This window comes from Poecile atricapillus, chromosome W (assembly GCF_030490865.1).
Source record: "Poecile atricapillus isolate bPoeAtr1 chromosome W, bPoeAtr1.hap1, whole genome shotgun sequence".
In the NCBI taxonomy this organism is placed as follows: Eukaryota; Metazoa; Chordata; class Aves; order Passeriformes; family Paridae; genus Poecile; species Poecile atricapillus.
The window spans coordinates 2,077,696-2,103,788 of record NC_081288.1 but is presented as its reverse complement, the minus strand read 5'-3'; the positions used below and the strand labels follow the sequence as shown (position 1 = coordinate 2,103,788).

Genomic DNA, 26,093 nt, shown 5'->3' with positions numbered 1-26,093 from the left:
GTCCAGCTCTTAAATTAAGGGCCCAAACTCCAAATTTCCAAGGTTTTCCAAAGAAATAAGTCCCCGTGGGTTCCTGATCACAGCACGGAATTACTGATAGGCCTGGAATCCAGAGTGGGAATTGCTCCCTGAGGAAAAGGCCCTCATCCAATTAATTTTTTTATTAATAATTATTATTAATAATTATAAACAACCCTCTGAGCACTTGGCCAAAACCTGGAGGCCAGAACTTGCTGCGAGACCTGGGATCAGCACTGGTAGGATTGAGGATATTCATGGAATTGTTTTGTAGGGAAGACCTGAATCCATCCAGGAACAGAGCAAAGTTTGCCGAGTGCAAAGGGATCCCAGCATCCCATTTTTCCATGGATTTTAGGGATAAGAACTCCCACAAAGTGATGTCCTGCCATCCACCATCCGAGCAAAACAAAGGAATCCTTCTCTTGGAAATACCCTGGGATTCTGCTGGTGCAGGGCAAAGCTGGGATTTTATCCTTCACCACATTCCCCAAATTGCAAAAGCCAGACCCGAGCTGCTGGAAGATCCACGATAAATTCTGGAATTCATCCTTCCTGGGGCTACCTCTGCCTAGTTCACTTCCTGCTGGTTTTATTGGAAGATTTAGGGAATTCCCATCATTCCCATCCATTCAGGCACCTGAGGGAGGATCCTGATGGGAATTAAGGCCCCACTTTATCCCTTAAGTGCTCCCACTTTGATTATTCCTTCCCTGAGTTATTCCCGAGCTGTCCATCATCCCCCAGTTCCTCTTTTTCCCTTTTCCTGAGGACAGAATTCCCGTCCTGCCTGGATCCAATGCCAAATCTTTCAGGTAAAGCCTCACGCTCCTCATTTTCCTTCATTTCCCATCTTTTATTCCCACAAATTGCTGCTCCTGCTGAATTCCCTGGCAGTGATTTCAGCGCCCTCATCCATTTAGTCTCCCGATTTTCTGATCCATGGAAGTTCCCAACCGAGCTGACAGCATTTGTGTCTTCTCCCTGCAATTATTCCTGGGAAAAATTCAATGGAACCGCTCGACCTCACGAACGGGTTCGGTTTTGATATTCCAGGCGCCTCCTCCTCCTTTCTCCCCTTTCCTAAAAGCTCTGCTCCCTTTTTATTTTGCTGTTCCTGCCTTGCTTCCCTCTTTTCTTTTCCAATTGCCGCCCGTTATTCCCATTAACTCCTCATTTGGATCATGGATCCAAGCTTCCAGCTCCTCTTCTTTATTCCCTGAGATTGTGCATCAGAGTAACAACAAATTAACCCATTATTCTCCCCAAAACTCTGATTTTTATAACGTTTTCCCCCATTTCTTGCTCCCTGTTTTGGTTTTTCCAGGGATTCTGAATCCCTGGAGCATTGGACTCCAAGTTCAGCAGGGGTGGGAATGGTTTATAAGCAGGAATTTGAGCTTATTATGGATATTAAGTTTCCCAGGAAAACTGGGATCACACAGAATCCTAAAATGCTGAGGGTTGGATCATTCCCTTCCAGATCCTCTCATTCCAAACCCCCTGCCAAGGGGAATTTTCCACTAAATCAGGCAATTCCCACCCCAAACACCAAATTTTTGGGGGGGAAAGGAGCTCAAAACTGCAGCAAATTCTCCTGACCAGACCCATTCCACCAAAACCCGGCAGGGAAGGGATAAAACCACGTCTGGAGCTCCGAGGTGAAGATTCCATTTGCATCATCCCATCAAATATTGAGGAGCAGGAGCCCGGGAGGTGGAAAACCTTTTAGGAGAAGTTTGGGAATTCATCCTCCTTTTGATGTGCGGCTTCAAACGGCTCCATCCTTTCGGGGGAGCATCCCGATGGATTCCAGCTTTTCCCAGGGTGTCCCTGCTCATTCCCAGCTTCTCCCTGGCTCCTCCCTGGCTCCAGCCCGGAGCTCCATGGGAATTTTTTGCCTGGAAGCGGAGGATCCAAGGTTTCTCTGCGTCACAGGATTTGGTGACTCAGCCTCTCTGCCGGAGCGTTCGCAGTTAAATTCCAGCAAGGTTTTAACCCCAAATCCAAGGAGCCGGAGCCGTTTCCAGTATTCCCGCAGTAATTGCCTCTAAATTGCCATTTCAATTTTCATTTACTCCCATTCATTGTCCAGCCTTGATTTCTCCGCCACAACACCGGGATGCAAATCCGAGGGAACGAATTTCCATTTGGCCTCTTTGCATTTTCTTCTCTTTTTTCCCCTTATTTTTCTTTTTTTTTTTCCCCTCTTTTAACTCCTCCTATCCCATCTTTTTCCTCTCCTGGGAAAGCATCACTTCCATGACCTTCTTCTCCTTCAGGTCCAATCCCAATTTTAAACCTTCCAATCCATATTCCAAAATCTTTCCAGCCCAGGATAAGCAGGAAACCACTTATGGAAAGATAAAACCTGGGTCTAAACATTATTTATGTTGCCTGGACTAAGTAGGCCAGGCTTAGACCCAGCTTTCCAACACATCCTTAAAATTTTAAACCTTCCAATCCATATTCCAAAATCTTTCCAGCCCAGGATAAGCAGGAAACCACCTACAGAGAGATAAAACCCAGGTCTAAATCTTATTTATGTTGCCTGGACTAAGTAGGCCAGGCTTAGACCCAGCTTTCATTCAGCCTATCCTTAAGTGAGTTAAACTTTTCCTAAAACCATTTGGGATCCTCTCAGGACGAGAAGGATCTCATGGAAAGCAGGAAGACGACTTGGACACGGACAGGAAAACATGGAAAACCTGGCACTGGAGATATTTGGGATAAGGGAGAAAAAATATAAAATAATATTGAAATAATTGTTAATATGAATAAATTAATTATTAATATGATAAATAATTTGTATTAAATAATATCTATTAAATACTATTAAATAATTGAGATATTAAAGCTAATTAGGGGAACTCTTAAGGTTTTTTAGTGCACAAAAAGAAGATTTTTGACCCATCCCTGGTCTGATCCCAGCTCCCAGCTCCTTCAAAACTCCAGGCACTTGAAGGTATCCTGGATTTGTGGGATTTAATCACCACACAAATGGTTTATTGCCCTCCAATCTATCCCAGCAAACAGAGATATTCCCGTTTTCCCGGGGTTTTATGGTTTATTTACCTCTCCAGATGGAATTTGAGATTGATTGTGTCAATAAATAGTTACCAATAAAGAGATATTTGTGCCTGATAGCGCCTGGAATATGGAGGAACATGGATTTTCCCTGATCCAGGGAGTCCCTGGCACATAAATCTTGATTTTTTTTTTTATTTGTATTTTATTTTTAATGGATTTGTTTCCTTCCAACAACCACAGCAAACAAATTCCAAGCAGAGAATTTCCCTTGTTCAGCTCCTGATTTGCTCCAGCAGCCGATTCATTCTCCCCTGAGAGAGCTGAGGGGCTCAAGTGGGAATAAATCAAATTTTTCCTTCACATCCAAGTGCTGGAAAATGCCATCAAAATTGGCCAGGATGGATGAGGAGACTGTGACAACCTTGGGGAAAAAAATTTGAAATTTAGAAATGAAAAACAAATGAGGATTTTTAGCAGCTTTATTTGCTACCACAACAACGGAAAACTCCATGAAAAGAGATCCCAGTGCTGGATGTGGCTCCAGAAGCCAAAAAATTCCAAAATGGGATAAAAAACCCGGCTCACACATTCCTTAAATCCCTGTTCCCATTCCCAACCCCATCCAAATCTTCTGGAATGAGCCTTTTGCTGCCGCATTTTCCTGAGCTGGAATTACAAATTGATCCCCTCCCAGGTTTTTGTTTGCCAAGGATTTCCAATCCCATGGAATTGGGGTGAGGGATGGGAGCTAAATCCCAGCCTCAGGTTTTGGGGCAGTTCCTGGGGGAGCTTCTGACCTCGGATTGAGGGATCCCACAGTTGCGTTTCCATGCTGGATTGTCCTCATCCCCCTTCTCCTGAAAAAAAAACAGGCTCTGGAATGGATTTTTCCCAACTTTCTGGCAGGGTGCAGCAGGAGTGGATGGGAAGAACGGGATCAAGGGAGCCAAAGGTGACAGAGGCCTTCAGGGACAGAAGGGGAAGCCGGTGAGCGGCAGGAAAGGACACGGATGGTTTGGAAAAGTCTCTGCTGCTCCCTCCTGGATCCCACATTCCTGTCTGGATATTCCTGGATCCCACATTCCTGTCTGGATATTCCTGGATCCCACATTCCTGTCTGGATATTCCTGGATCCCACATTCCTGTCTGTGCTTTCCTGGATTTCAGATTCCTGTCAGTGCTTTCCCAGATCCCACATTCCTGTCTGTGCTTTCCTGGATCCCACATTCCTCTCTGGACCTTCCTGGATCCCACATTCCTGTCTGTGCTTTCCTGGATCCCACATTCCTTTCTGTGCTTTCCTGGATCCCACATTCCTGTCTGTGTTTTAATGGATCCCACATTCCTCTCTGGACCTTCCTGGATCCCACATTCCTGTCTGTGCTTTCCTGGATCCCACATTCCTGTCTGTGCTTTCCCAGATCCCACATTCCTTTCCCTTCCCCCTAAAGGCCTCAGGGCCTTTCTCACAGTCTTCCTCAGAAGCCTTTCCCAAATTCTGGAAAAGTCTCCAAGGCACATCCTGGCCTGGTTTTTGGGACTTGTCCTCCTCCAGTTCCCATATCCCAAAATTTCTTACTTATCCCATATTTCCCAGCCTCAGTTTCCCTCTGTTTCTGACCAAAGCCCAAACTTCAATTTCCTTCACATCCCAAGTCCCTCTCTGCCTGCTGGAGAGCAGGAAACCAAGGAACCCTTCACTAAATTCCTCCTGGATCCCACTTCCCTGGGATCAGCTCCCTCACGACAGGGAGGCTCCCAAGAAACCTTCCAGCACACGGACAGGATTTTGGGCTGTTATTCCTGAAAATTCATCTCTTTCATCCTTTTTTTCCATGTAGGGAGGGAAAGGTGACCCTGGGACCACCGGTGACACCGGGCAGAAAGGGACAAAGGTAGGACATGGATGAGATCCCAGGAAATCTCCATCCTTGGAAAGGCCCCAAATCCCTGGGAATGTGGGGGAACAGCTTTGGGTGGCACTGCTTGGATTGGGAGCTGGAGAAACGTTCTCCAGAGCTCCTTCCAACCCCAACCACTCCACGATCCTGGGAAATAAAGGTGGGGACAAGCAGAGATGGGGAAGGAGCTTCCAGCACCCTCAGAATTCCTCCTCTTCCCTCATTCCCTGTGATCTCCTTTCTTCCCAGGGCTTGCGAGGGCTTCCAGGCCGGATCGGCGCTCCCGGAGCCAAAGGTGCCAAGGTGAGCCAAGCCCGGCTTCCCGCCCTCCACCACCCCATTCCCAGAACTCCTTCCCACTCATTCCCAGGAAAGCTTCCTGCATGGAATCCTGAGGAATCCACCCCATTTCTGTGGGAAAATCCCTCTTGGAAGGTCCCATGAAGAGCAGGGAATCACAGATTGGGAAGTTTTAATATTTACAGGGAATTTTGGGTTAATCTGTGGTTAAAAACTAAACTAAACCCTGCCCAAATCCCTTCTGATCCATGGCATGGAATCCTGAGGAATCCGCCTAATTTCTCTGGGGAAAACCCCTCTTGGAAGGCCCATGAAGAGCAGGGAATCATGGACTAGGAAGTTTTAAGGCTTGTCGGGAACTTTGGGATAATTGGGGTTAAAAACTAAACCAAACCCTGACCAAATCCCTCCTGATCCGTGGCATGGAATCCTGAGGAATCCACTTGATTTCTCCGGGGAAAATTCCTCTTGGAAGGCACATGAAGAGCAGGGAATCACAGACTGGGATTCCCCAATGTGATCCCAACTTAAAACAAGTTTTAAGGCTTGTCAGGAATTTTGGGTTAATCTGTGGTTAAAAACTAAACCAAACCCTGCCCAAATCCCTCCTGATCCATCGCATGGAATCCTGAGGAATCCTGAGGAATCCACCCCATTTCTGTTGGAATATCCCTCTTGGAAGGCCCATGAAGAGCAGGGAATCATGGACTGGGAAGTTTAAAGGCTTGTCGGGAACTTTGGGATAATTGGGGTTAAAAACTAAACTAAACCCTGCCCAAATCCCTCCTGATCCGTGCCTTAGCAACGGCCTGGGCTCAGTTCTAAATTGGTGCCGGGATCTTATCAGCACCATTAGTCCCTTATCAGTAAACAACGCTAATGAGCCTTGATGGGCTTTTTATGGAAGGGTTGGAAAGCTTGATGAGGGAAATGGGAGCTGTTGGTGACAGAGGCAACGTCGTTGTTATTGTGGTCATAATCAATTTTAATTAATATTATTTGGATAATTATTATTGCTGTTCATATTTGGTAACTGAATTTTTGTCCAGGGAATTTCCCACCGTACTTTCCTTAAGGAGAGCCTGGAGTTGGGATAATCTCCAGTTTTAAGGATTTCCAATTATCTTTGTTGTGAGTTAAATTGGAGTTAATTAGTTAATTTGCCTCCTTTGTTATTGGTTAAATTTTAGTGATCTGAAATTTCCAGGCTGAGGTGAGACTTTATCTCGGAGTGGCATCCCTGGATTATCCATTTCCTTGCTTTTCCGGAGTTTTCCCAATGGTTTTGGGGTTCTTTGTCCTCACAGCCCTTCCACTGCTTTTCCATCCACAGGGAGAAATTGGCAGTCCTGGAAAACCAGGAATTCCAGGATCGAATGGACAACGTGGACCAAAGGTGAGGATTTGAATCATCACAGAATTATGGAATGGTTTGGGAATGGTTAAAAATCATCCCCACAAGAGTTTCCCCAGAAGTTTTCCCAAATCCACCTCTGGAAAATGCCAAAGGGCATAAAAAATTGGGTTTTCCTGGATCTGTTCCCATAAATCAGCATGGATTGGGTGAAGATTCTTGGATATTGGGACTGGGATATTTACTCACCTCCTCAACTGACCTCATCCATCCAAATCCTGATGCTCCACAGGCTCTTTTCCATGGGAATTTTCCCTCTCCTGGAATACCCCGAGTGCCCAGACTGAGATGACACTCAGTAAATAACCCTAATCCAAGGAAAAACCAGTTTATTCCCAAAATCCCAGCATTTCCAAGCCCACGTTAGGCATGATTTTACCTTGTCTCCTTCCAGGGCGAACCAGGAGCGTCAGGGAACGACGGCACCTCGGGAATTCCTGGGGAGAAAGGAGAAAAGGTTGGTACTGACCACAGATTTATTCCATTCCCAAGGAAGAAATCCCACATCCATCAGGAGTTAACAAAATTTAACATTTTCCACATCATCGGTGCCCTTTCCAGAGGGGAAATGTCAACTGGCTGGAATGTTAGGGCTGGGAAAAGTTGGAAAAGGGCAGGGGAGAGAGGTTTCCTTAAATTCACCTCTGTCCGTGGATAAAATCCCAGGAGGAGCCAGTTTAGTGTGAGGAAAAGCCATCCAGAGGGGCTGGGATGCATTGTCAGAGTTATTCCATCACCATTCCCAGGGCAAATCCCTGGGAATGCTCTGGGGTAGGAAAAGTGGATTGGGCTGTGGCCACCTTGGCCTGGGAAATGGGAAAGGTCTCCAAGCTGATCCCAATTTCTGCTCTCATCTCCCTGAGCAATTCCCACCTGGATCACTCCCCAACAATCTTCCTTCTCGGAATTCCTTAATTTCCTGCTTTATTCCTTAAAAAAACCCACACCTAAACTTGTAAATTTTCCACAGAGGGAAAAAATCCGTGATTTCTGTTGAAACCGTAAATTTCTGAGGAAAAAACCAAAAACCAAACACAACCTCAACAGCCTCCATCAAATCTCTTGGCATTTTCCAGCCCCTCAGGCCCTTTCCGCATCCCAGTCTCCAGTGGATTTGGGATCTTAAAGGATTTCATGGATAACAAATCTGTTCCGCATTCCCCGATGGTCGAACACCTCCTGAAGTCTCGGGATGGAGGCTTGGAGATCATTCCCAGGGAATTCTCATTCCCTTCTGCTCCTGGTCTTCTCCTCTCCCAGAAATTTGTTTTCCACCACTGCTGGGTGATGGATTGTTCCTTCTGCTGGGTTTCGTGGGAATATTTTGTTCCGGCAGCTCCGGGAGAAAGCTCAGTGGTGAGGATGAGTGGGAAATTTATAGGTTTGGGATCTTCCTCTTCCCTCGTTTTTCCCAGGGTTATAAATGAAAGGATTCTGTTCAGGTGGAGAGCTGGGAATTTAGGAATTCTTGGGAAGAGCTGGATGGAAAATCCATTTCACCAAGCACCTTCTGGAGAAGGAAATGTGGAGAGCCGAGCTCCCACACCAAAGGAATGTGGAAGGTGTTCCCGTATTCCCAATGCCATGGAAGTGTTTGGATGATGTTTGGCCGCCCCATCCCTAAAATCCCCCTGTGATTCCCAGGGAGCCAAGGGAGTTCCTGGACTGGGAGGATTCAAAGGACAAACGGGATGGCCTGGGAAGCCTGGAGGGGCCGGAGCAGCTGGACCTCGAGGGCCGCAGGGCGAGCCAGGCCCACAGGTGAGCAGCGGGTCCTGAATCCCAGCAGGAATCCCACAGATCCTGAATCCCACAGGAATCCCAGCAGGTCCTGAATCCCACAGGAGTCTCACAGATCCTGAATCCCAGTAGATCCTGAATCCCACAGGAATCCCAGCAGGTCCTGAATCCCACAGATCCTGAATCCCACAGGAATCCCAGCAGGTCCTGAATCCCACAGGAGTCTCACAGATCCTGAATCCCAGTAGATCCTGAATCCCACAGGAATCCCAGCAGGTCCTGAATTCCAGCAGGTCCTGAATCCCACAGATCCTGAATCCCACAGATCCTGAATCCCACAGAAATCCCAGCAGGTCCTGAATCCCACAGGAATCCCAGCAGGTCCTGAATCCCAGCAGGTCCTGAATCCCACAGATCCTGAATCCCACAAATCCTGAATCCCACAGGTCCTGAATCCCACAGGTCCTGAATCCCACAGGAATTCCTGCATGTCCTGAATCCCACAAGAATCCCACAAATCCTGAATCCCACAGGAATCCCACAGATCCTGAATCCCACAGATCCTGAATCCCACAGGTCCTGAATCCCACAGGTCCTGAATCCCACAAGAATTCCTGCATGTCCTGAATCCCACAGGAATCCCACAAATTCTGTATCCCACAGATCCTGAATCCCACAGATCCTGAATCCCACAGGAATCCCACAGATCCTGAATCCCACAGATCCTGAATCCCACAGATCCTGAATCCCACAGGTCCTGAATTCCCACAGGAATCCCACAAGAATCCCAAGATCCCGAAGCCCACAGGGATCCACACCTGGCCACCCTCGTGTGACCCAACCCCCCTGAAGTGTCCCCCTGTCCCCATCTCCCACCTCTCCCGAGCTGCCTCCCAAGCTCTCCCACATTCCCTCTTTCTGCGGGATCTTGATCCAGGAATTTCATCTCCCGGTTCGTTTTTCTCCAGAGATTTTCCATCCCCTTTCCTCCCCTCCTTTCCCGTCTCTTCAGGGGAAGATCTGACCTCTCCACGGAGAGACAATTCCAAGTGATCAGGACATCAAGTCGTTAATTATCCCGGGATCAGGATGCCAAGGCCTGGGAAGGAGCCGGTGGCTCTCGGCTCCCGTTTTTTAATGAATATTTTTGCATTCCAGCCACGCTGGGCACCTTTAGAAACGCAGGGGAAAAATCCAGGGAAATGAGATGTTAATTCCATCGATGAGCAGGATCACCCTGCCCTGGAAGTTTTCTTGAGACAGCTTTGAGAAATAAAGAACTTTCCAAAGTGAAAAAAAGGCTGGAAATGAAAATTCCCAGCGTGGTTTTGCTGGGAGTTTCAGGATTGGATTAAAGAATATAAAAATTATCTGGAAGATCCAAGAATAAAAGAAAAGTTGGAATGAAATAACCTGAAAAAGCAAATTTTATCCATAAATCCTCTCCTTGGTTCCTGACAATGACGGAAATAATTTGGATTTTGGAGGTTGGAAGTTGGGAAAATTCCCAATTTCTTGGGAAAATCCAAGTGAGTCTGGATCTCATCAGATCCACTCTCCTGGATCTCCAAGGTCTCCTTATCCTACGGATTTTTGCAGGAATTCTGATATGGATGGGTCACTAAAAAAAAAAAAAATGTCTATTCCACCTTCCAGAATTTTCCTACTTTTTTCCCAAGCCTAAATCCATTGACAACTTTTACACCACATCAGCTCCGTCAGGATCAAACATTGACGGGATTTGGGCAAATTCCACATGAAAAATAATGTTTTAATTAAGTAAGTAAATGAAAACTACAATATCGATATCGGAAGCGGGAGATGTTGATCAGAATATGAGGCAGCTCTTTGGAAAGACAAAAAAATGTGTGATCCCGTGGAATTCACAGTGAAAAAAATGGGATTTAAGGCAAGAACAGAGTGATGCAGAGCAGAAAGGATGAACAAGGAACTCAATCTACATCCAGCAATTCCCAATAATTTTTTTTTTTTTTGGAGGGGAGGGCACCAGATCTCCTTAATCAATTCCTTTATCACAAAATCAACTTTAAAACAACTCCCAAATATTTCTTTTTCTTTCTCCCCCGAAAAGACTTGGATTTTCTCCCTGCAAATTTGCCTTAAGGAAGCTGAATTTTACCTGGAAAATACCTCTGGAAATCGGCATCTTCCTTAAAAATAAGAGCTTGAAGTCACTGAATAAAGATGCTGGAAATGTGACAGGGATCTTTAAAAGGAATTTTGAAGGGTGGTTATAGGAAGAAGGTGGGAAAAGGTCCTTCCAGAACAATAAAATATGGATTAAATCCCGCTCCAGCCCATGGAAACAAAATTATTCTTCCTTCTCTTGCTCCCCAGGCTGTGCCTTGCCATGAAAAATAAATCAAAGGAATCACAGGAGGGAGGAGGGAGCCGAAAGTACAAGATTCCCTCATGGATATTTAAAAAGGCTGGAATTTTTGATGTTATTAGCGAGCCCAGAAAAGCCTGTCTGGGATAATAAATGGCTTTTTTGTTTTGGACACTGATTAAAGAGAGGCTGTGAGGTGCCACTTTTTCCACCCACGCTGCTCCTTGGCTTCTCCTGGAATTAAAGGAGAAACTCCAGGAATGGCTTGTGGGGTTGGGACAGAGGGAAAAAATTCCAGAGCACTGATCCCATCCCATCCAGAGAGCACCTGAGGAGTTCGGAGTGTCTTCCACTGATGCCCAGGTTGGGTTTTAGGGGGAAAATCCCAAAGAAATGTGGGATATCTCTGGAAGTGCTGACCGAACTCTCCTTTTCCTCTCCAGGGCCCACCAGGGAAAAGAGGGAGATCCCAGCTCTGCCTGCAGGGGCCCCCGGGCGTGGATGGGCCGAAAGGAGAAGTGGTCAGTGTGGAAATGATCCAGTGGGGTTCCTCAGAGCTTCCCAAAATTCCAAACTGGGGGTTGGATGAACCTTGGATCTTCCAGGTTTCATTTCTCAGCTCTTCAGATTTTACAACAAGAGCAGAGAGGTTGGAATCCCAAATTCCAGGAATTTGCTGCCCAAATTTCTGCCTGGAGGTGTCTCCAGCTGGGGGAAGATTCCTTTGGGAAAACGTCAAACTTTGGATCAGAGCAGGAACCGAGGGATAATCAGTGCAGGGCAATTAACACGCAATTAACGCTCAGCAGAGAATTCCCAACAGGAGCTTTGGATCCCAATCCCAACCTGTTTGGGGTCAGTCCCTCCACCCTGCAAATCCCAGTGTCCCGAGGGATTTTAGGATCAGGAGTGGCAGTGCTTTAACTCTATGTTCTGCTGGTGGATAATGTGATTTTTCCCGGCACTGGAAGGGAGCGTGGATTGAGAAAAATGATCCTCCCAGCTTTAATTGGGATCATCCTTCTTGTGCTCCTTGTCCTTTAATATTTTTAAGTACCCTTAATCCACAAATCCAGTTTCCAGCAGTTCTGAGTGGAAAATTTGTCAGGGTGTTTTTATCCCTTGTTGACAAAGCTCAACAGCTCCTGGTTTTTCCGTCTTTCCAGCACTGGAATTGCAGCTCCAGTTTCAAATCTTCTGCTTGAGCTGAATCCCAAAGATTCTGTGCAGGCCGGACCCTCTCCATGTATCCACCTCTTCCAACTGGAAAATAAACCTGACTTAAAGTGTTAAAATCCACACTGGGATGGAGCAGAACTCCCAAAAAAATCTGGGATCTGATGGACACATGGATGAGGCGGTTCCTGTCTGCCCGCTGAGCTACTCTCAGATATCCCTAAAATTTATAGGAAAACACGTGAGGCTTTTTACCCATCTCCCTTCCGAGCTATCATCCCTGTGGAGCATTTATTCCCAGAGCATTTCATGGACAATCTCCGGAGATTTGGTAATGATCAAAGTGTTTTTAACAGGGGGAAAATGGTCCGGCCGGGCAGAAAGGAGCCAAGGGAGATCCGGGCCTTTCCGTGAGTGCTTTCTCCCGAGATCGCTTCCCGTTACCAGGAGAAATGGAGAAAATCGGCCAAACCGGCCCTGGGAGGCCGAGGGGAGGAGGGAAATGCTGAGAAACGGATTTGCTCTGAGAATATCTGGGAAATGAGGCTGTTGGTGTTAGAGCAGGCTGGGAGCAGACCTGGGCTCTCCAAAGCCAGGCCTAAAGCCCCAGGCAGGTTTTCCCTGTCCTTTCCATGACTCCCAACTCCCGCTTTTCCGACAGGATCGGCGCTCCAGGGCTGATCCAACCCGAAGGAAAAGCAGGAGAGGGAAATGTGCCCCATTTTCAAAGCCTTTAATTTGGGATTTAATGGGAAAAGCTGCTGCCCTGGGCTTCTCAATCCTGAGGAAGAAGGAGGGGTTAATTCACACGGATCAGGAAAAAATTCCTGTTACAGCTCCCTCCACATCCCTTCATCCCGGATTTTGTGCCACTTGACTGACACAAAGGCAATATTTCCATTTTTCCAGGGTGTGGATTAATTTTCCAAGCAGGATTAATTTTAGCAGGGGGGTGGCGGGAAAGGATCTCCTAAATTCGGGCTGCTGAAAATTCCAGCTCCCTACATGGAAAATGCCCCCGGATTTGGAATCCCAAGAAGGAAAAGAGGTGGTGACCCCAGAAAGTCCAGCAGGGCATCCACCATCCCACAGGGAAGATTCCCAATGGGATCAGTGGCTGTTGGCTGTCCCAGGGATGAAGGACGGGCTCCAGATCTATGGGACTGGAGATTCCATAGGGAATGGTGTTGGCTGGGAAAAAGCAGGAGGAGGCGCAGCTCCAAATCATGGAATGTGGTTCCACAGCTCGCTCCCAAGGGCAATCCTGGAGGAAAACCTGGATGTGGGTGGCTCCACGGCTTTTCAGAGCTCAGGGAAGTTTGGGAGATCGTGGCTTTGGGGACAGTGCCAGGAGGGTGGGGACATTCCTTGGAAAGCCAGCCCAGGTTGGAGGTGTGACATGGATTGAGGTCCCACTCCTCGCACCTGGAGGTTTTCCTGGCTGCAGGAAAACCAGGAATTTCCAGAGGGAATGAGCCACAAATCTTGAACCGAGCTCCCCGTGACACCAAATCTCTGCTCTCATTACACCCCAAACGAGGTGGCTCCACCTCGGTGGGACAAGCAGAGAGATGGTGCCGGGGTTGGAATTCATCCCTAAATTCCGTTTTCCTGCTCTGGCACAGGAGGAAGAGGTGAAGGAAGTGCTGAGGAGCGAAATGAGAGGGATTTGTGGTGAGTTGGCCCCGGGATGACCCTGCCAGCGGATAAATTGGATAAATTTTCCGTGCCAGCACGCATCCAAATGTCACCCATTAGCAGCAGGTGGAGCTGGGGCCCCTCTCCAGGAGTGTGGAATTCCAGGCCCTGCAGATTCCTGAAACTCTCCATTTTTATCCCTTAACCCCCCCAACCCCCATTCCCATTCCCATTTGGTTTTGTCAGGAAATCTTTCCTCCTTTTCCTGGTGGATCGGGAAGGCGCTGGCTCACGGAGGGAAGCTTGGGGCTCACTGAACCTTTTAATTCCTGTTTTTTTGTGGCATTCCTTGGCACTCGGAATTCTCCTCTCCCACAGGGAATAACTGCCAGCAGCACCACAGGAAAAAACCCAAACAAACAAAAAAAAAACCCAATAAAACAAAAACAAAAAAAAAAAAAAAACCCAAAAACAAACCAAGCCAAACCAAACAAAAAAAAAAAAAAATTGAGAATGGTTTTATCCCAGAATCCCAACATTAAATGTTTTTGGGCTTTGCTTTCCTTGCCCTGCAGAAATCCCTTTATTTCAGATCCAGCAGAACCTTCCTGCCCTATTCCCTGGGCTTTCCCTACGGATCTGGAAGATTTTTAGGTTCACCCCCACTGGAGTTTTTAGGAATCATCTGGATCCTTGAAAAGTGGGGGGGAAAAAAGGATGAAAAACAATCCATAAAAATAATGATTTCCTTGAAAAATCTTATTTATGTTGGGAAAAAAAATGTATTAAAACCAAAGCTTTCCCTGTCTCTTCTGCCTGCAGGTTGTGGAGGTGAGTTGGGAAGGATGTCCATGGAAAAGGGTAAGGATGGGAATTCCTGTAGGAAAGGATCTTCTTGCCCCAAACCAAGGAAAAAAATTGGTTTTAGGAAAAAATGCTTTTTTTTTTTCCTGGGATTCAGTGCAGAAAATGTTGGATCACCAACAGCTTTTGGATCCTGGTTGGAGGGGGATGGGTCTTCCTGAGTCTGAGGGATCAGAGGGACACCTGGAAGTCTCCTGTTTTCAGGAGAAAACAGGACATGATCAAATCCCTTCCTGACTCCCAGATTTTAAAGCTGAACCCACAGAAATCCCAATCCCTGCCCACAAAATTCCGGGATTGCTCCACCATCCCAAACCATCTCCAGGATGAGCTCCAGGACTCATGGAATCCTCAAATCCAGTGGTCCACGGAGCCTGGAGAGCTGATCTGCCGACCCCAGAGCATCGGATTCATCCTCAGTGATCCTCAATCCGCAGGTCTGGACGCAGCTGAAGTCCACAGGCAGCTCCAAGGGTATTCCCAGCCTCGGGAATACGCCGGCAATGGTGGAAATTGGGAAGAAAAGCTCGGCACAACTCCCGGCAAGACCACGTTGGAGACTCCGGTGAAGCCCTTCATGGAGCCACCTCCACTCCTTGCAGGTGAGTTCAGCTCCCTCCTTCCCATCCTTCCAGCCACAGAATCCTCTGGAGCATTCCATGAGCCTCGTGATAAATCCTTTTCCCTGGAATTGGGCGGGAATGAGGCAGGGATGGGATTCCCAGTGAGGGCTCCCACGCTCTGGGAGAAGACCTCACCCTGGAAGGTGAGGAAAACCTAAATATTTGTGGGATTGGTGGTGATCCCAACATTCCAAAGGGTTTCTTTTCAAAGGCTGGGGGGAGGCAGCTGTTTCCAGGCTGGTTTTGTCTCATTTTTCCCGGCACATCCTTGGCAAGTTCCAGTAAAAGTTCCAAGTGGGCAGAAATGGCATCTCTGAGACCAAACACTCATCCCAGACTATTTCTGTCCAGGGCCTCGTGACACATTTTAATAAAGGGTAAAACCACAGCTTCAAACTCATGGAAAAACAACTGGATCTGCTCCTGTTTGTGTTTTCCAAGAGGGAAAAGCTCTGGGAGACCCAGATCTGCTCCTCCAGCAGGTCAAGAGCCACCCATGGACCTCCCGATCTCCTCATCGGGGCTTGGATCTCCCTCTGGATTTGTGGGAGAGAGGGAAAACGGGAGAGGGGGAAATTGAGGGATTCTGGAGTCATTTGTGGCAGGATTCCTCCACTTGGAGCTCAAAATCCAAACTTCAGGACAGGATTAAAAAGGAGGGAGAGTTTGGGATCGTTTCTTATCATTCTGCAAATGAGGATGCTCGGATTTTGTCGCCAGGAGGAGGGAGAGGAGGGTTGGGTACCATGGATGGCGCAGCCAGAGAAATAAATTAAATAAATTAAATAAAAATTAAACAAAAAATTAAATTAAAATAAATAAATTAAATAAATTAAAAATAAATTAAAATTAAATTTAAATAAATAAATTAAATAAATTAAAAATAAATTAAAATTAAAATTAAAATAAAATAAATTAAAAATCCCATTGCACCAAGCAGGACACCCCAATGTTGTCACCTTTACACCCCAAAATCAGTTGTGGGGTTGTCCTACAGTTTACAGGTATGGGATTATTATGGGATGCAAGCGTGATGTTCTTTGGGAATTTCCTCCAAATTAGGGGGATGGAGCAGTGGAATGGTTTTCCAGCCTGGGGGGTTCAGGGTTTAATTAAACTTGATCAAATACCGTCATTAAATCCTCTTTGTCACCCCAAAAATTTCCTCTAGGGGAGGTCTCAATGCTCCAAATTCCAGTCTAAGAGGGAATTGGACTCCATGGTCCTTTCAAACCTTCCAGCTTGGGACATGGAATGGTTTGGGATGGAAAAGGCCTTAAAAATCATCCAACTCCAAGGCAGGGAGTCCAACAGAGATTTGGATTCCAGGGTTTTTACAGACCCTTCCAATCTGGGACATGGAATGGTTTGGGATGGAAGGGACCTTAAAAATCATCCCATTCCAACAGGATTTGTCCCATCCAGGGATTCCAACAGAAGGTTGGACTCAATGGTCTTTATTGATCCTTTCCAATTTGGGACACGGAATGGTTTGGGATGGAAGAGACCTTAAAAATCATCTGATTCCAAGCCCAGGAGTCCAGCAGAAATTTGGATTCCAGGGTTTTTACAGCACCCTTTCCAACTTGAGACATGGAACGGTTTGGGTTGGAAGGGGCCTTAAGGACCGTCCATTCCAAGCTCATTTTCCATGATTCCACGATTCCCCAGGCTGGAGAGCTTTGGGAAGAGCTTTAAGAGCTTTGGGAAGGGTTTAAAGTCAAACCCATTGATGATGACCCCATGTAAGGAATGAACACATCCCAAAAAATCCAGCCAAGCCTAAAACCAAAGCCCAACAATCCCCACTCCCCTCCCGCCCCACTCCCGACGTCTGTGCCGGACGTCAGAGTCTCCCATCCGGATCTAAACTGGATTTATACCACGGCAGCACTCGGGATCAGACGGATGGGACATTCCAGGTGTTATTGAATCACGGCAGCAGCCAACAATCCCATTAAAAACCGGGGCTGAGGCAGGAGGGCTCATAAATCCCTCTGCTAAGTGACGAGCGCCGAGCGGCTCCAAATGTTAACAGGATTCTGCAGCCGGAGCGTTATTGCCGCCAGATTCCAATCGCTCCCGGCTTTTCCGAGGCTCCCCAACTCCAGCCTGACATTTATCTCTGGCAAACAACCGCAAACGCTTCCATTTTCTCTGACGAACGCCCGGCCTTTCCCACGGAGTTGTTTAACACCATTAAGGGTTTTATTGCCGCCGGTTCCCAGCTCCCCGTGGCCGGTTGCTCCGTGACATTTATCGGGAGAGCTCGTTAGGCACGGAAGGCTCCGAGGATCTTTATTTAAATGAGGGATAATTTGTTTGAGCGCCCTTCGTTCCGTGTGATTTCCTTGGTTTTTTTTTCCCCCCTCCCCAGCCCGGGCGCAGCAGACAACGGGAAACTCGCAGCCAGAAGGCGACAGCCAATTACCAGGTGAAAATCAGGGAATGAAGTGGCATTTAGGGAAGTCACTTCCCAGGTGGGAAGGGCTGCTCGGCCTTGGGATCAAGGGATGTGGCACTGAAGGAGTCAGACGAGGTTAAACCTCAGTTTGGGCTTGGCTCAAAGCACCCCCAGGGGTGTGGAGCTGGTGGTGAAGGAACTGGAGGGGGTTTGGATCCAGAAAAGTGGGAGAATCCTCCTGGAATTCCCTGAATGCAAACATTCCTGTGGAAATATCCCACCCGGAATCCAGGTGGGATAATCCCTTCGGATAGGTGAGGGGCAGCCATGGTGGGAATCACAGGGGTGGATGATGGAGCAAAAAGGAGCTCATCCCACTCTGGGAATTCCCTGCTGGATCCCCTCTCTTATCCACTCTGGGAATCCACTCGGATTCCCTCCTTTGTCCAGTATGGGATCCGACCCCTGGCTGGGTGTGGGATTTTTCCAGAGCAAATCCAACCCGTGGATGGTTATGAGGATGTTTTCCAAAGTGTGCCCTTTTCCCACCTGGATCCAACCCCTGGATGGCTGTGGGGTGTTTTCCAGAGTGGATCCAATCCCTGGGGAATGTGGGCTGTTTTCCCACCAAGAAATTCCATGGGGAATTCTATTCCCACCAAGAATTCCATGGGGAATGTCAGTATTTTCCCATCCAGATCCAATGCCTGGGGAATTTTGGGGTGTTTTCCCATCCAGATCCAATCCCTGGGGAATTTGGGGGTGTTTTCCCATCCGGATCCGATCCCTGGGGAATGTTGGGGTGTTTTCCCATCTGGATCCGATCCCTGGGGAATGTCGTTGTTTTCCCGCAGCCCCGTGCCTGCAGCCCATGGATGAGGGCTCCTGCCACCGCCATTCCCTGCTCTGGTATTTCCACGGCCCCACAAACTCCTGCCGGCCCTTCCTCTTCGGGGGCTGCCGAGGGAACAGCAACCGCTTCCCATCCCGGCGGGAATGCGAGCGGCGCTGCCGGAGCTACGCAGGTGAGGCTGGGCCCTCCAAATTCCTCCAAATTCCTCCAAAACCCTCCAAATTCCTCCAAATCCCTCCAAATTCCTCCAAACTCCCATTTCCCGAAGGTGCCCCACTGGGAAGCGCCAGGAAGTTCCAGGGTTTTCTTCCTTTCCCATTCCCAGATGATTCCCAGGAGCTCCCTTGGGCCAATTCCATGGGTGGGATGGGCTTGGATGTGTGCATGGATCCAGCTGGACACCAGGTCCTGATATTTTTGGGTGTCTTTTGGGCTTTCCCAAGGACTGAAATTGGCAGGAATTTGGGGATTTGTGCCCTGGAAAGCCTGGAATGTTCCATCCAAGGGCATCTCCAGCCCCCAGGCAGAACCCGGAGTCTGGTCTAGACCCGTTTAGGTCTGGATTAACACCCCAGGATCGGGATCTCACCTCATCCAGGAATCCAACAGGAAAAACTCCTGGAAGCACAGCTTGGCTTCCATTGCCAGATCCAGGGCTTTTGGGATCAGTTTCTGTGGATTCTCCCTCATCTCCAGGCCATCCCAGGAAAAACGAGCCCTGGCAGGAATTCAAACCCTGCTCCAAGCAGGGCAGGAGCTGTGGCTGATCCCGGATTTCCAAGGAAAATATTCCTCTCTCAGAATTCCCTCTGCCTGGAGACCTCTGGGGAAAAAAAATCCATTTTTCATCAATTCTCCACAATCCGTTAAAAAATTCTCTGCTGAGGTTCACCTGCTCCGGGTTTGAGGGAAACTTAAAAAAGGGAGAGGAATCAAAGGCTCGGATCTGTAATTTTGGGAATCACTCCAAGGGCTTGAAATCCAGGCCCGGCAGCACCAGGAAATGAGTGAAGCCCCTCCTGCCCAATATTTTTTCCAGGGAATTTGCTTTAGGAGCCACTGGGAATTTCACAAAGCAGCTGAAGGTAGATCCAGCACAGTTTGCGGGAAGAAACAACCACCGGGAATGGGATTAATCCCAATCCAAGACAGATTCCTGTGTCCTCCGTGTTCCCATTTTTTCCTGGCTGATCCTAAACAGAGCCAGGATTCAGCCAGGACCGGGATATTTGCTTTTTATGGATGTGGGATAGGACAATCCCGCGGTGTCCGGGACCTCCCGAGCCGCGTGGGAATTCCAAGGGGGAGCCCAAACTGCATCCAACTTCCGGCATTCCCATTGTTTCCTCTTCCCTCTTTTTCCCGAACCAGGCAGAGGGAAATGAGCGGCTCCAAGTGCTTCATTTAAATCCAGCGGGATTGGGAGGAGCGAATCCGACGCCTCCGGGAGGGACAGGAAAAACAAACACGAAGATGTTGGGAAAAAAAGATGTCGGAAAACCGGAATGACGGATATTATGGGATGAGGAGAGGGGAAACCTCAGGAAAAGGAGGATGGGAAGGGCAGAATTCCTGAGCCAATCCAGGCGGCACAAGTTCCCGAGTTTTATTTTTGTAAAATAAAAGCGTCTCGATGCCGTGGAATTCTGGGTCGTTCGTCTGGAAGGAGGAAAACTTGGGAATGGCAGAGAAAGATGGGAATATCTATTATTCCAAATTCCCTGGGGCCTTCAGGAATTCCCTGGAGCCTTTAGGAATTCCCACCTCCTCCTCCACTTGGAAATTCCCTGAGTCTTTTAGGAATTCCCACCTCCTCCTCCACTTGGGAATTCCCTGAGGCCTTTAGGAATTCCCTGGAGCCTTTAGGAATTCCCACCTTCTTCTCCACTTGGGAATTCCCTGGGCAGGTTAAAAAAAAAATCTCCAAGGAAAAAATAGGGATCCAAGCCAGGTTTCTCCCTAAAAAAATGCCACTTCCCAAATTCCCTGAGGAGCTTGGAGCTGCAACTTGTGGAATTCCAATGATGTGGGAATCCAGTAAGAGGGATTCTGAATCCCTGGATTTTGGTCCCATGGAGACACGGACACAGCTGAGAGGGATCCCATCCAATGGAATCTCCATGGGACAATCCCTTGGAAAGGTTACAGGACTTCCAATGGAAAACCAGGGATTTATGAAAGGTTTTCCATGTAATTTGGTAAAACTGAGCTCAGAATTCCCAGGGTTCAGAGTTCCCAGATTTCAGATTTCCCAGGATTCGGGGCTGGCTCTTTGCTCCTGGTAGCACAGGCAGGAAAAGGATTCTCCCAGTCACAAAATCCCAGGATTCTGCTCACCCGGAGATTTGGGGACTTTCCTTCCTTTTCCTCCCAAAAAGAAATGAAAATCATGGAATTCTGTAAACCTTGGCGAGGAGCCGAGTGCCATTTCCAGAGTGACAATTCCAGCCTCTCTTCCTGAAATCCTGGAATTCTGAGAAACATTCCCATTTTTTCCCATTTTCCTGGTTTCCCGATGAGAATTTACCCAGGAATGTCCAAGGATGCTGATCTTGGGATGCTGCAGCCTCTGGAATTCAACATCCCAGGAAATATGGAAGGAGTGGAATTCCAGCCCCGGGGGGTTGAGCCCATCCAGGGAAACAAAGGATTTGAAATAATCAGGGAAAAAATGTCATTCCCAAATTAAATGGGCAAAAATCATCAGGGAAACAGAGACTTGGAGGAGCCAGAGGTTTCCTGGTGGGAAAATAAAATCATGGAATGGTTGGGATCGATTCTTCCGCTATCCCAGGCTGCTCCAAGCCCTGTCCAGCCTGGCCTTGGACACTCCAGGGATCCAGGGGCAGCCACAGCTGCTCTGGGAATTCCATCCCAGCCAGGAATTCCTTCCCCAGATCCCATCCATCCCTGCCCCATTCCAGTTTCAAGCCATTCCCTGTGTCCTATCGCTCCATATCCATGTTAAAAATCCTCTTCATTCCATTAGGGATAACAGCCTATTCAATAATTAAGTGCTCATTAAGAACTCAAAGTGGAATTTTTTTCCCAAATCCAAGAGGAAAAATCCCTCATCCCCCTCTGTGGATCCCTTGGCAGGTGTGGGAAGTTGTCTCCGAGGCTGAGGAGACGCCAAGCAGCGGAAATTCCATAAAAATCGTTTTTAGAGCTGGGAATCCACAGGGGTGGAGGCGGCAGGAGGGGAGGGATGTGGGATCTGGGAATTTCCCTTCCTGGGTTGTTATTCCCAGAATATTTTGGACAATCCCTTCATTTTCCCTTTCCAGCCCAGTGCCATCCCTAAAAAAATCAGACCTCACCTCCCTGGCTCTGGAATTTCTCGGCAGCTTTTGGCTCCAAATCCCAAATCCAAGGCTGGAGAAGGATTTGGCCTCCTGGTCCAGGAGGATCCAAAGGAATTCCCAAGGGAATGATTTGGCTCAAACCCCTCCTGAGGGATCCAAATGATTTAATCCAGCTTTGGAAGAGCCGGGAAGTGAGAGCCGATATTTAGGCAGGCCTAAGGTCGAGCTCAGTAGATTAAACCCAGCTCAAATTCCCATCAGAGCTCGGGGAAATTGAGGGCTGGAATTTCTTTTCATCCCCCCTGGATTAATCAAATGTTCCCTATGGATTTGCCATCCAGGCTTTGGCAGGGCCAAAACATTCCGGGAAAGGGGCGCCGGTGTTTCCCTGGAAATGTCAGGTCGGCCTAATCGAGTTCCTTGGAATGATTTCAGAGCGGGAGTGGGGGGAGAGGATTTAGGGCTCTCCAGGCTCCGAACCAGAAAATTCCCGAGCATCCTTTGGCCTTGGAAAGAGCAAAGCTGAGCACTGGAATTCTGGGATTTAAAGCACATCGAGCACGCTGACAAATCCTCACGGAATTTGGGAATAAAGAGGGATTTTGGATCGTGTTCCGATCCGAGGGATTTGCGGCTCCAGCGCTGAGCCCAGGGATGCGAATCCATGGATTTAGGAGTGCTCCCAGCCCCTTTCCAGGAGGAGATTCCCGGTGCATCCAGCCAGGGAATCTTGAAACTCTCCCGGCCGCAGCCTCCGATGTCCGCGGCAGTTCCTAAGCAACCCCGACAAAGGAAAAGGGATGGAGAGGGAGGAGAGGCTGGATCGGGATAATTCGGTAATTGGATAATGAGCCAGCCCTGAAATGGCCACGGCTGAGCCTCATCCAGCACCCTCTGGATGTGCCGGGAGATGGGCTTGGATACGTCGGGAAGGAGCCGACAGAATCCTGGCAGATGGAAAAGCAGCCCGGCAAATCCCCGGTGGAATTGGGTGGGATCGTTCCCAGCTGGAATTGCGCTCAGCCTGGCTCGTTAATTATGGATTTTTACAAGGGGAGGAATTAAAGATGCCGTTAATGGAGGGCTGGATTTAATCCTGGAATCATGGAATGGTTGGCTTGGAAAGGATCCAGCCCATGGATCCATGGGCAGGGACGGCTCATCCAGCCTGGCCTAAATCTTGGAAAAGCCTCCGTGACTCCCTCCACCCTCTCCAGGAGGTTTTCCTGCCATCCACAGTCCTTTTGGGGTGAAATCCCTGTCCCTGATCCCAAATCCTCATCCCTGTTCCCGAATTTCCATCCCTGTTCCTAAATCCCCATCCCTGTTCCCAAATTCCAAACTCTGTTCCCAAATCCTCATCCCTGTTCCCAAATTCCCCCCCATCCCTGTTCCCAAATTCCCATCCCTGTTCCTAAATCCCCATCCCTGTTCCCAAATCCCCATCCCTATCCCCAAATCCCCATCCCTATTCCCAAATTCCCATCCCTGTTCCCAAATCCTCATCCCCGTTCCCAAATCCTCATCCCTGTTCCCAAATCCCTGTTCCCAAGTTCCCATCCCTGTCCCCAAATCCCCATCCCTGTTCCCAAATCCTCATCTCTATTCCCAAATCCTCATCCCATCCCATTCCATCCCATCCCAAGGCTGGAATTGCATCCCAGCATCCCCAGGAAGGCAAAAAATCATCGGAAAAGCCTGGAAAAACCCCAATTCCAGGCAGCTCTGCCAGAGGGAAAAATCGGGATGGGTTTGCCCCTGGAAAACCAAGGGAAAATCCCACCTGGGGCTGTTTGTCCTGCTCCATTTGGCAACTGAAACCACCCGGAAAATCCCGGCGAAAAAATCCTGGGAAGGCAACAAAACCAACCTGGAGGGAACAAAGCATTCCCTGAACTTTTCCAGCCTTTCCCAGCCTTTTCCAGCCTCAGCAGTGGGATCGGATCCCAGCTCTGGATGCAGGAAAAAGCGGGAGCAGCTCCATCAAGACTCAGATCCTTGGGATAAAAGCGGATTTTACATCGGGACACACAAAACCAGGGAAAATTCCCAGAGTCCGTGTGAGGATCCAGGCTCCCTTTGCATTTTCCTGGAATTTTTTTTGTCCTTCCAACCTGGAATGTGCATTCAGGGAGGTGCAAAAAATCCCTTTGGAAAAGAGGAAGGAGATGAGGGAAAGGAATAAAAACATTCCAGGAAAAATGTGGATGATTTGGCATTATTTTTCCTTTTCCATCACTTTTTTCTCCTCTTCCTTTGGAGGGAAAGCCTCAAAATCCAAATTTTAATTCCATTAAATTCATTCCCATTGCTGGTGGAGCTGGAATTTTGGGTTTGGCCCCAGGGATTTTTGGGAATTTCCAAAAAAAAGCCCCAATCCAGTTCATCCCAAGGAGTTTTCCTGACATCCCACTGGCATCCAAAAGCTCCAAAAGGCTTTAATTAATTTAATCAATTGAATTAATTTAATTAATTCCCCGGAAGATGAAACAAGGAGAGCTTTGTGGAAATCCAGGGATGCAAATCCCCTCGGAAAAGGCAGGAAAAAGGGCAAAAAAGGCAAAATAATTCCTCCAAATTCTCTCTTCCCGGCTCTTCTCTTCCCATTGGATGGAGTTTTCCAATATTTGGCCACCTTGGGAAAACTTTGTGGATCTGAGCTGTTGGAAGGAGTGAAAATCACCCCCAAAATGGGATTTTAAGGAAGAGAAATCCCATAAAATCCCATAGAATTCCCTAAATCAGCCTCGAGGCAGAGGAAGCGTTCGCTGTAGGATTTTGGGGAAACTGGGAATTTTCCAGGGAAATTCTCCTCATTCCACAGCCTGGAAAGTGCAAATCGAGTCCTAAAAATTGGGGGGAAAGGGACAAAACCGAGCGGAAAAATCCTTTTTGTCCCTCGGCGCGTCCACGTCCGACTCCTCCACGGAATTCCGGTGCTGGAAGCACCAAACGGGATCTCCTGAGCCTGGAAAAACATCCTGGATTTGGGATTTTATTTTGGTTTTCGAAGTTCCTGGGATGAAAAGAGCCCAAATCCCTGATTTTCCCCGGCTTGCGGAGATGAAACTTTAATGAGCTCCAAGCGATGATTCACTCCCGGAAATTCAGCTCCCGGGAAAGGTGAGGAGAGGTGGGAAAAGGGTCCTGATCCTCCGGAATCCGAGGGATGTGTGGGAATGCTCCTCTCATCCTGAGTTTTTCAAAAGTTTGGGATTTATCGGGGAAACTTCCGGAAAGTTTGAGGCCTCCGGGTGCCCCTGGATGTTCCTGGCTCAGCTCCATCTTTCCCTAGGGATGTTTCTACGGATTTTTCCCTTGGAAATACAATTTTCCTGAGGCAAATTCTCCTCTCTGCTCCTCCCGGGGAATTCCAAACCGTGGCAGCCAATAAAGTCGGATTTGCTTTTCAAGGGATGAACCAGGAAATTCCTTCTTTTTTCCTTCTCTTTCCTATTTTTCCTTAGGAAAAGCACCGTGAAAATTCCATGTCTGGAACACGGAAATTCCCGGGTCTGGAGCCTCCTACCAGGACATTTTTCCCTTCCCAACAAAGATTTTCATGGGAAAATAAATTTGTGGGGGAATAAAACTCGGGAAAACACCCCAGGATCGGATCCAGAGGTGGAAAAATCTCTTGAGGCCATGCCCCGATCCTTTTCCTTGGAAAAATCCCTTCCATGGATTTTCCCACCCAGCTCCTTGTGTTGAAGATTTTTGGGAGTTTTCTTTGCCAGAACCAGCTCCAAAATTCCAAACATTGGGAGAAGAAAATTCCCATCCAGACCTCGGGGAAGGAGGGAAGCCAAAACCTCATTCCAGGAGCTGGAAGCTTGGAATTGCAGTGGGAGAGGAAGGAATTGCCGGAGAGGTGGATCCCCTTGGGCAGAATTCCTGAAGTTTGGAGCCAAAGGGAAGCTCCCGCCATTCCCAGCTCAGATCCTGGATCCTCATCCAGGAATTCCCACGATTTTGGCTCCTTCTCTCCAGGCCAGGAGTGGGAACATCTCCCCACCCAAAATCAGAGCCCATCCTGGGTCTCTGCCAGTTCTGGGGGTTTTTCCATGGATTTTCCCACTTTTTGCAGGATTTTCCCCATTCCCAGGGATAACAGCTCCCCTCCAGCTCGGTGATGGCTTTTCCAAGGAAGTTTCAGGAAGGAAGTTTGGATAATTTGGTCCTGGAGCCTCCAGGAGAATCCGGCCCAGCCACAAATCCATGGTGGGACCCTTTGGAGGGAGCACCAGAGACCTGAGATCTTCCTTGGATCCCATGGAAAATCCCTGTTCCCAAATCCCCATCCTCATCCCTGTTCCCAAATCCCCATCCTCATCCCTGTTCCCAAATCCCCATCCTCATCCCTGTTCCTGAATTTCCATCCCTGTTCCCAAATTCCCATCCCTGTTCCCAAATTTCCATCCCTGTTCCCAAATTCCCATCCCTGTTCCCAAATTTCCATCCCTATTCCCAAATCCCC

General features: G+C 48.2%; 1 protein-coding gene across 1 annotated transcript in view; it reads left to right on the top strand.

The window, feature by feature from the left end:
- Positions 1-19,696, top strand: part of LOC131591561 (collagen alpha-1(VII) chain-like) — an 81,274-nt gene extending 61,578 nt beyond the window's left edge. The window contains exons 69-81 of the mRNA XM_058862374.1: positions 3,955-4,035; positions 4,890-4,943; positions 5,199-5,252; positions 6,583-6,645; positions 7,058-7,120; positions 8,308-8,424; positions 11,197-11,274; positions 12,286-12,339; positions 13,555-13,603; positions 14,390-14,428; positions 14,869-15,033; positions 18,313-18,483; positions 19,683-19,696. Of these exons, the coding sequence (XP_058718357.1) occupies positions 3,955-4,035; positions 4,890-4,943; positions 5,199-5,252; positions 6,583-6,645; positions 7,058-7,120; positions 8,308-8,424; positions 11,197-11,274; positions 12,286-12,339; positions 13,555-13,603; positions 14,390-14,428; positions 14,869-15,033; positions 18,313-18,483; positions 19,683-19,696 (1,002 nt within the window). The remainder of the gene's footprint in view (positions 1-3,954; positions 4,036-4,889; positions 4,944-5,198; positions 5,253-6,582; positions 6,646-7,057; positions 7,121-8,307; positions 8,425-11,196; positions 11,275-12,285; positions 12,340-13,554; positions 13,604-14,389; positions 14,429-14,868; positions 15,034-18,312; positions 18,484-19,682) is intronic.
- Positions 19,697-26,093: the final 6,397 nt, after the last annotated feature.